This window comes from Balaenoptera ricei, chromosome 3 (genome assembly GCF_028023285.1).
Source record: "Balaenoptera ricei isolate mBalRic1 chromosome 3, mBalRic1.hap2, whole genome shotgun sequence".
In the NCBI taxonomy this organism is placed as follows: Eukaryota; Metazoa; Chordata; class Mammalia; order Artiodactyla; family Balaenopteridae; genus Balaenoptera; species Balaenoptera ricei.
The window spans coordinates 174,416,943-174,425,839 of NC_082641.1; the positions used below are offsets into that span (position 1 = coordinate 174,416,943).

At 53.9% G+C, this 8,897-nt stretch overlaps 1 protein-coding gene across 4 annotated transcripts; it reads left to right on the plus strand.

Moving 5' to 3' along the window:
- The first annotated feature begins 3,298 nt into the window (after positions 1 to 3,298).
- On the plus strand, positions 3,299 to 8,274 carry ELOF1 (elongation factor 1). Of its 4 annotated transcripts, XM_059918333.1 has the most exons (5): positions 3,421 to 3,593; positions 5,851 to 5,984; positions 6,171 to 6,241; positions 6,504 to 6,609; positions 7,546 to 8,274. In XM_059918333.1, exons 2-4 carry the CDS (start codon positions 5,869 to 5,871, stop codon positions 6,566 to 6,568), a joined length of 252 nt encoding a protein of 83 aa, XP_059774316.1. In that variant the 5' UTR covers positions 3,421 to 3,593; positions 5,851 to 5,868; the 3' UTR covers positions 6,569 to 6,609; positions 7,546 to 8,274. The 4 variants fall into 4 exon arrangements, with proteins under 4 accessions (XP_059774314.1, XP_059774315.1, XP_059774316.1 ...); XM_059918331.1 differs by lacking the exons at positions 3,421 to 3,593; positions 7,546 to 8,274 and adding an exon at positions 3,299 to 3,367 and having other exon boundaries at positions 6,504 to 7,168; XM_059918332.1 differs by lacking the exons at positions 3,421 to 3,593; positions 7,546 to 8,274 and adding an exon at positions 3,316 to 3,377 and having other exon boundaries at positions 6,504 to 7,168.
- The last annotated feature ends 623 nt before the right edge of the window (positions 8,275 to 8,897 follow it).

Sequence of the window (8,897 nt, forward strand, 5' to 3'; positions counted from 1 at the left end):
CTAGTGGGAAGCAGCCGCATAGCACAGGGAGATCAGCTCAGTGCTTTGTGACCACCTAGAGGGGTGGGATAGGGAGGGTGGGAGGGAGTCACAAGAGGGAGGGGATATTCGGATATATGTATGCATATAGCTGATTCACTTTGTTATACCGCAGAAACTAACACAACACTGTAAAGCAATTACACTCCAATAAAGATGTTTTTTAAAAAAAGATGCCTTGTAAATTACAGGAAATAAGATGGCAGAATTCCTGAAGACCAGTCACAGAGTCTCATCTCTTCCCGCTTTTCCCGAGCAACTGCATCTGATTCAACCGTCATGGATATTATCATCTCCCCACTCCCCTCCTCACACCAGGTGCTGGGCCTGACACCGGCACCGTCACTCAGCCAGGAGGTTGTCACTGGAAAGTCAGGCCACATCCACCCCCTCAACAGCCTCCAAGGCCAAGACTCATGAATAGCAAGGTGAGAAAGCTGCCTTGCCAAACAGCAAAACGCACTGTCATCAAAACAGCATGACCCTGGCTCCGGGAAAACATCCAGAGGGAATCCAGAAACAAATTCAAGAACACATGAGAACGTGATGTAGGTTAAGGTGGCATTACAGCTTCCCAGGAGAGATGTTATCTGCCTTGGCGGTTAGCCCAGAACAAAACACAACCTGAACCCTACTTCAGACCGTATACAAAAATGAATTCCAGAGGAACCACATGTTTTAGTGTAGAAATAAAATACAGTAGAGTCAATCAACTACCCTCCAAAATAAAATAAAAATTAAATTTAAAAAAATACAGTAGAAAACGAACATCCACAGAAAGATCTGAATGAGACAGTACATAGTAGCTTTATTCATAATTGTCCCAAAATGGAAACAACCCAAATGTCCATCAGTAGGTGAAAGGATAAACAAACTGTATCCATCCATACAACGGAATACAACTCAATGATAAAAAGGAACAACTACTGATAAACACAACATGGACATAGGGAATTCCTTGGCGGTCCAGTGGTTAGGACTCCACGCTTTCTGAGGACATGGGCTCAATCCCTGATGGGGAACTAAGATCCCACAAGCAGTGTGGCCAAAAAAAAAAAAAAAAAAGGACACATCACAAACGTACTGAGCTGAGTAGAAGAAGTCAAATTCAAAAGGCTACGTTTTGTATGATTCTGTTTATGTGACTTCCTCAAAAACACAAAGCTATAGGAACTGAAAACAGATTAGTTGGTGTCAAGGGCTGGGGGTGGGGTAGGGATTGACTACAAAGAGACATAAGGAAACTTCTTGGGGGGATGGAAACAGTCACTATCATGATTGTGGTGATGGTTTCACAGGTGTATGTATATGTCAAAACGTGCAGTTTATTGTCTGTCAATTATATCTCAATAAAGATGTGAAGGAAAGGAGGGAGGAAGGAAGGGAGGGAGGGAAGGAGAGACATAAATAAAGAGAGGAGAGGAAGGAAGGAAGGAAGGAAGGAAAGGGAGAGAGAGAGAAGAAAGGAAAAGGGAAAGAAAAGACACAAAAAACCTATGAACCTGGCAATCATGAGTGAATATAGGATTGTCCATATATACTACGGCAGAGTCACACAATAATTATCTGTATGTGTATTGACCACTAAGTGGAAATAGCAAGGTGCAAGGTAACATGTATGGTATGATCCCATCCTGTGTGTATCCAGGTTTGTACAAGCACGGAGAAGGGGTCCTCCCGAGAGGCACTGCCAAGGGTTAAGCTTGGCAGTTCCGAGAGTAACACTGCCCTCTAGAGGACTTCTTGGAGATAGGTCTATTGGAAATATATCGATAGCTCTCTTGACAAGTTATTTTCCTAAACCCTCCAACGAAAGAGCTCTTATCAAGATTGCCAGGGACCAAACACTTGCCAAAGTCAACGGCCAATTCTCTTTCCTCATCTTACTCAACCTCGCAGCCGCATGTGACACAGCTGATCACTCTCCTCGTCTTGAAATACCTGCCTCTGGAGGCTTCTGGGAGAGGGCAACCCACGTCTTTCTCCTCCTACCTCACTGTTCTGCCCAGTCTCTTGCTGGCTCCTCCTCCTCCTAACCTCTAAGGCTGGGGAGCCCTGGTGTCCTTCTTAGCCCTCTTCTTCTGCTATACTTTACCCCTTACCCCTGAAACCATGTGACCTCCTCTGGCCCCAAGACTTTAAATAACCTCCACATGCAAATGACTCTCAAAACCACATCCAGATCCTTCTCCTGAGCTCCTGGCTTCCCTTCCAAAGGCCCCTTCCAGAGCCCCTCTTGCTTGTCTCAGACTAATCACAGCGAAACACAACCCTTGACCGCTCCTCCAAATCATCTCTCTTGAGCCTTCCTCATCTGAGTAAGAGGCAGCTCCCAGGGTCTCCACCCTTGACACTCCTCTCTCCTTCACTCCCTCTTAAGTTCTATAGGTGCTACTTCTGTCTGTGTGACTTCCACTCAGGCTTTGGATTCCATCCTGAGCATCGGCCTCCCAGGGAAGCCTTCTCTAACCTCTCGTACTAGTTTGGCAGCCCCCTCCACCATCACATGCTCTGAGATCCACACACTCGCCTCTGCTGCGCTGAACAGTGTAGCAACTGATCCTTTATATTTCTGTCCAGCCTCTTCACTACATCGTGGAAATTGTGGAGCTTGGTTTTCCCCTCCCCCAGCCCCTACCTGCCTGTCCAATCTCATGTATTATAACTTCGGCACTCAAAGTGTGGTCCCGCAGACCAACAGCACGTATGGCACTGGGGAGCTAGTTAGAAAGTCAGACTTCCAGGCCCCACTCCTGACCTGAACCTGAATTATAGTAAGATCCACAGGTTCTTGTTAAAGTTTGAGAAGAGCTTCTTACAAGCTTCCCCCGTTAACTCTGATTCAGCCATACTGGTATCTGCCGTTTCTTAGCACTGAGATATTTGAATGTGCCCGACATCGGGGAGACCCAGGTGAGCTGCGAGGAGCTGGGGCTTGAAGTGGGAGAGAAGGCACGTGAAGATGCTGCAGCCAAGGGAGAGGCTGCCTTTCCAGTGCTGCTATGGCCCGGTCCACCGCTCCTGAAACGCGGGAACTGCCACCGCGGAAGCTCACTACAAGTAGCGGCCACTTGCACACCAACTGTGAAATGCGGTCCAGCCCTCGCGCACGCGCACCGCTATCCCGCCTCCGGGCCCGGAATGAGAGTACAGATAAGACTTACTTTCTGTGCGTGCGCACAAAGACGCTGGAGGAGGCGGGGCTTACTCGCTGGGAGGTCCCGGCCTCGGGTGGGTGAGACTGAAGGGAAGGGGAGGGATTTCCGCTTCCGCCGGGAGCCGGAAGTCACTGTCTCCCGGGTGAACGAGGCAGTCGCAAAGAGCGTCGGTGAGTGCAGGTGAAGGTTCGCGCGGGCGGGCTATGGGGCCGGGTGGGACTGGGCGCTCTGCGACTCCGGGGCGCTGACGGGGTCCTGGAGGAGGCACCGAGGGCCCAGGGCTTGGGGGGCGGCCCATCGGGGGACTTGACTCCCCCGGGTCCCAGCGGGTCCCAGCCCGCTGCTCGGAGGCCTGGCTTCTACCGGCGGCCGGCGGGAGGCGACGCTGAAGCCTCGGTGAGCCTGGAGGGACGGCCCACCCGCCTCCTCTTGAGTCCCGGCAGGGTCGGTGGCTGAGCCCTTTTCCAGCCCCCACCTTGGCGCGCTTTGGACTTAGATCGCCACAGAAGTACAGTCCGAGGCCCCTGGAGTTTCATGTGCAGGCCAGACTCCCTTTTCTGGAGTGTGATTGGCGGGTGCTGTAGTCACCGGGGAAAATGAGATTCTGGGGTCCACCTGTAGCTTCTGATTCAGGAGACTTGTTTATATTCAACAGTTATTGAGCTCTTAATGCATACCAGGTACTGTGGGTGCTGGGGATTCAGCAGTGGGCAAATCATGCTCCCACCCGAACCCGCAGAACTGACATTCTAGTGCGGGGAGATCTGGGGTTAGGTTCAGAAATCTGCATTTTTTTGAGCACCCCCAGGTGATTCTGGTGCAGGTGGTAACCAGGGCCAGGCTTTGGGGAAAAAAATTCAACAGAACACTACCGCTGTACGCCCGAAGGTGAGAGCCTGGGCTGCAGAACTGGCTACGCCTTACTAAAGCCTCCTGGGTCTTGTAGGCTCTGGCTGCTTCTCTTCTGTTGCATCTCACACCCATCTCCCCATTGCTCGCTGGGCTTCAGCTGTACCAGTCTTCTTTCTCTTTCTCAAGAAAAGCTTCTTCTGCCTTGGAGCCTTTGCGGTTGTTATTCCCTCTGCCTGGGCTACCATCCATGGTCGCCTTCTCTTATTCAGGCCTCAGCTTAAATGACTCTTACCCAAGGGTTCTTCCAGCTCCACCCTTAAGTAGCCCCGTCCCAGAAGTGTTCACTTAGCCCTGTTTCATTAACCTCATAGCACTTACCAATATTGGAAATTATCTCCCTTATTAGTTAGCTGAAGGGTCTGTCTTCCTCCGCTACAATATCAGTTGCACGAGAGCAGACACCTTGCCTGCCTTGATTGCAGCAGTGCTGTGGTTTACTGTAGGCCTGGCATTGGTCATTCATTCATTCAGTAAATCTTTGTTGAGAGCCAGCTCTGTGCCACGAGCTGTTCTAGGCGCTGGGGATACAAAGAAAAGACAGAAATCCCTGCCCTCGAGGAATTCACATTTGGAGGGTGCTGGGCAGAGTTAGAGATGCAGGGAGACCAGTGAGGATGCTGTGGTGATAATACAGGCCAGAGATGACGGGGACTCAAGACACAGACCACGGAGCTGGCCCTGGGAGTGGTGAGAAGTGGCCAGATGCTGGATGTCTTTTAAAAGGTAGAACAGTAGGATCAGGATGGGACAAGGGGGGTGAGAGAGGGCGAAAGGAACTGAGGCTGAGTCTAAGGTTTTTGGAAAGATGAACTTTGCTGCCTGTGGGACAACACATTGAGGTGTTCGGAGCTCGGTTGTGGACAGGTTCTGTTTAAACGTTTGGTAGCACCGGGTAGGAGTGTGGCTGAGGCAGGTGGCCAGGGGAGCCTGCAGTTCAGAGAAGACATCGGTGTAGAGGGGGCATTTGAAGCCCTGACGCTGGGTGAGATCTCCATGGAAATGAATGGCGATGGAGAGGGGAGGGGTCCAAAGACTGAGCTTATGGACTCACCATCATTAGCGAATTGACAGGGTAAGGATGGGGTTGCAGCAGCAGCAGAGACTGCAGGAAGCTGCCACTGAGGAGGGTGGGAGAGCCCTGTGAGAACGGTGGCAGGAGGAACCGGTGTGTCCAGTACCCTGAGGAGTGAGGACTGCCCCTTGGGGTGGACAGCATGGAAGGGGCTGGGGAGAGAGGGTAGGAGGGAACGCAGACAGCTCTGCTAGAAAAGCTCACGGAGAACGAAGAGGTGGTTTTTAATGATGGGAGAGGTCATAACAAGTGTGTTTGTTAATGATCCAGTAGAGAGAGAAAATGTGATGTTGGGATCCAAGGCACAAGGTAACAGATTGTTTTTGTGGGGAGCGTGGACGTTCTTCCATAGCAAAGGAGAGAAGGTCGAGGGGGTGGTCCTGGGGACTTGTGGATTGTGGATGTTGTCTGACTGCTTCTGTTTACTCAGTGAATTGGAAGCACCCTTAGTTAAGAACAAGGATGTTGCATAGAGAGTGGTCTTAAGTATAAATGAAACTCTGGTCCTTATCTGGCAGGCTGCTGACCTCCTCTGCCACGGAAGAATGATGCCAGAATCAGGGTGGGGCGGGGTTGGGGGGAGGACCACTTGACCGCTTCCTAGAGCGTCGAGCCGGAGGGACGCCTGGGTCCCACGAGTCGCTGACTTCTGCCCCCATCCTCCCACAGGTTTGCCCTCCTGCAGACATGGGGCGCAGAAAATCAAAACGGAAGCCACCCCCCAAGAAGAAGATGACAGGCACCCTAGAGACCCAGTTCACCTGCCCCTTCTGCAACCACGAGAAGTCTTGCGACGTGAAAATGTAAGCGGGGCCCGGGATCCTGCCTCACGGGTCCTGCCCTCTCCTTCCTCAGTCGGGAGGTGGCTTCCCCCCACCCCCACCCCCACTGTCCTCCATTCTGTCCCCAGCCTTCCTGGTTAGGGGGATCGTCACCCACAGACACAGGCCCCTTCGTTCACTAAGTCCCTGCATCTCCTCCCGTTCCAGGGACCGGGCCCGCAACACCGGAGTCATCTCTTGTACCGTGTGCCTGGAAGAATTCCAGACGCCCATCACTTGTATCCTTGGGAACCCGGGCTTTTCCCAGGGGATGGGGGCAGGGCGTCAGGGCTGCTCTGCCCAGAGTGGGCTGCTCAAGGGCACCCAGCCCTGCTGTGTGCCCTGGTGGTGTGGCCACCGAGAGGAACCAGTGCCACGTGCTGACTTACATGGGGTGACAGGCTTCAGGGCAGGGGTCTGGCTAACAGTAGCGTGAGCAACAGAAGTGTGTATAGGAAAGGGGTCCAATGCTACCAGTTGCCCTTGACCTCAGCGGCTCAGATCTGTCGGAGCCAGTGGACGTGTACAGCGATTGGATAGATGCCTGCGAGGCAGCCAATCAGTAGCAACGCAGAGGACCCACTCCCTTGGCAGCCTCACCCGCTGGGTACCAATCCAGAGACATTCCAGGGTCCAGGGTGTGGGTCCAGGGCCTCTGCAGCCCTGTGTGTGTGTGTGGAGTGGGTGTGGGCATGGGTGTGAGTGTGTGTGTGGCTGCAGGTGTGACTGGGGGGGTGTCCTCATGGGCATGGGGTAGAGTTGAAGGGTTGCTGGGCCCCAGGGGCCTGAACTGCCTCCCTTGGCTCCGAAAGCCTTTGACTTGCTCCCTCCTCTGGCACCTGGCCCCCTGGCTTTGGGGCCCTGGCCCCTCCAGGGACCTGTGTCCTGATATCGTAGGTGAGGGCAAGCCCAGCAGAGGCTGCCTCGGGACTCTCCAGCGTCTTCCCCCACCTCACCAGCACTTGTCCATTTGAACTGGACCGACTGCCCATCCTCCTTCCCTGCCTTCCAAGGCCTGTGGCCTGGGATTCAAGCCACAGGCCCACAGGCCTCCTGGCAGGGCAGCCTGTTTTCACGTTTGGCCACTTTTGTAGGAGGAGGGAGGGGCTGGGTTGGGGATAGCTGTCAGTCACCAGCCCTTAAATAAAGCAGCCAACGCAAAACTCCCAGGTCTCTGGTTTCCTGGGCTCTGGGTCAGACCCAGGGGCTCAACGAGGGAACGGGGGAGACAGGCATTCAGAGGTGGCCTGGCGGGCCATTGGAAGTGGTCAGTCCTTCAAACTGTCCAGCGTTTTATCTACTCTACAAGCATTCAAGGTGAAACCAGGGCAGTGCTGGGCTCAGGGGACAGGGATGAACCCACAGACATCTGGCAAGGCGTTTACAGTCACAGCAGAAACCAGGGCCAGCAGAGCCCAGGGTGGGGATTGGGGGGGTCAGAGAAGGCTTCCTGGGGGACAGCCTGAAGGAGCTAAGGCTCAGGGGCCACACTGTGCCAGAGGCCAATGTCAGGTTTACCTGCCTTGCCCCCATGTCGCGACAGCCGCCCTGAGGAAGATGCTCGCAGATGAGGAAACAGGCCCGAGACAGGAGGTCACCGGCCAAAGGTCCCACAGCCAGAAGACTGCACGGCCGGGCCTTGAACCCAGGAGGCCTGGTTTCACAGCCCAGCATCTTACTTCCTCCTGAGTCCAGGGTCCAGGCTAAGGGAACAGCTCCTGGCTTCCTGGGGGCTGGGGGGCGGCGGGGAGCACTGGAGAAGAGTAAGGGACCCTTGTCCTAGGGTCGCGAGGAGTCTCTCGGAAGGCTGGAGGTGGAGCCAGACGCACGTGTAGGGTGTAAGAAGAAATGTTTGGGCTTTGTCCCTGGCTCCTGGCAGGAAGCTTCTAAAACCCTTGGAATTTCCTGAGCAACTGGAGTACTTTTTGTCATCCATAAAGAGCCCCTTTTGATCACAGGTGAGATTATGCGAATGAAGTGACTTAGAGTGGGGCCCTAGATAGTCTCAGGAAGGGGCAGAATGCAGAGGAGGAGCTCAGTCAGCCGCAGCCACCAGCCTTCGGGAAGGGGAGGGCAGCTACAGGTGAAGCGGGGATGAGGACAAGATTTGGTGAGCTTCCACCCTCGGTGAACACTGGGAGGTGCTGGGACACTCGGGAGAGGGCACGGAAGCTCCACCCTCCTGCCCCATACCTTGCCCATGGCATCTCTTCCATCTGGCTCCTCCCGAGTTATAGCCTTTTATAATAAACCAGTGGTGTAATAAGTAAAATGTTTCTCCGAGTTCTGTGAGCCACTCTAGTGAATTAACCAAATCTGAGAAGGGGGTGGGGGGAACCCCCGATCTCCAGCTGGTTGCTCAGAAGCACAGGTAACAACCTGCACTTGTGATTGGCAGCTTCAGTGGGGGAGGGGCAGTCTTGGACAGAACCCTTATCCCGTGGGATCTGATGCTTTCTCCAGGTAGAGAGAGTCAGAACTGAGTTAATTGCTTGGTGGTATTGGAAAAAACACACCTTCACAAGGCTGATGGTGAGACCCCAGATGGTCTCATGGTGTGGAGGCCCTGACACTCCAGCAGTGTGGGGCAGGTCCATCTCCACCTGGCCTTGTGAGCCTGGGCAGCAAGTGACTTGTGCTTTGGCTTCCTCGTTGGTACAGTGGGAAGGATGATGGAACCTTCCTCCCAGGGCCACGCTGAGGATGGATGCACCTATCATGATCCCTGGCACGGTTCGAACAGACTCGGACCCACCAGGGCAGCGAGGGATATGAACGGCCGAGAAGATGCTGACCAGGCCAGAAGCCCTGGCCACCAGGCCCAGCCACTGGGTCTGGCATGTGTCCCCAGGGCCCTCTCTACACTGACATACCCCTCCTTGGTGCTCCCACCTC

Bases quoted from the DNA above. Each gene is read 5' to 3' on its own strand.
- ELOF1 (XM_059918331.1), top strand. From the start codon at position 5,869: ATGGGGCGCAGAAAATCAAAACGGAAGCCACCCCCCAAGAAGAAGATG. The intron at 5,985-6,170 runs GTAAGCGGGGCC...CTCCCGTTCCAG, and splicing joins AAGTCTTGCGACGTGAAAAT to GGACCGGGCCCGCAACACCG. The intron at 6,242-6,503 runs GTATCCTTGGGA...TCAGCGGCTCAG, and splicing joins ATTCCAGACGCCCATCACTT to ATCTGTCGGAGCCAGTGGAC.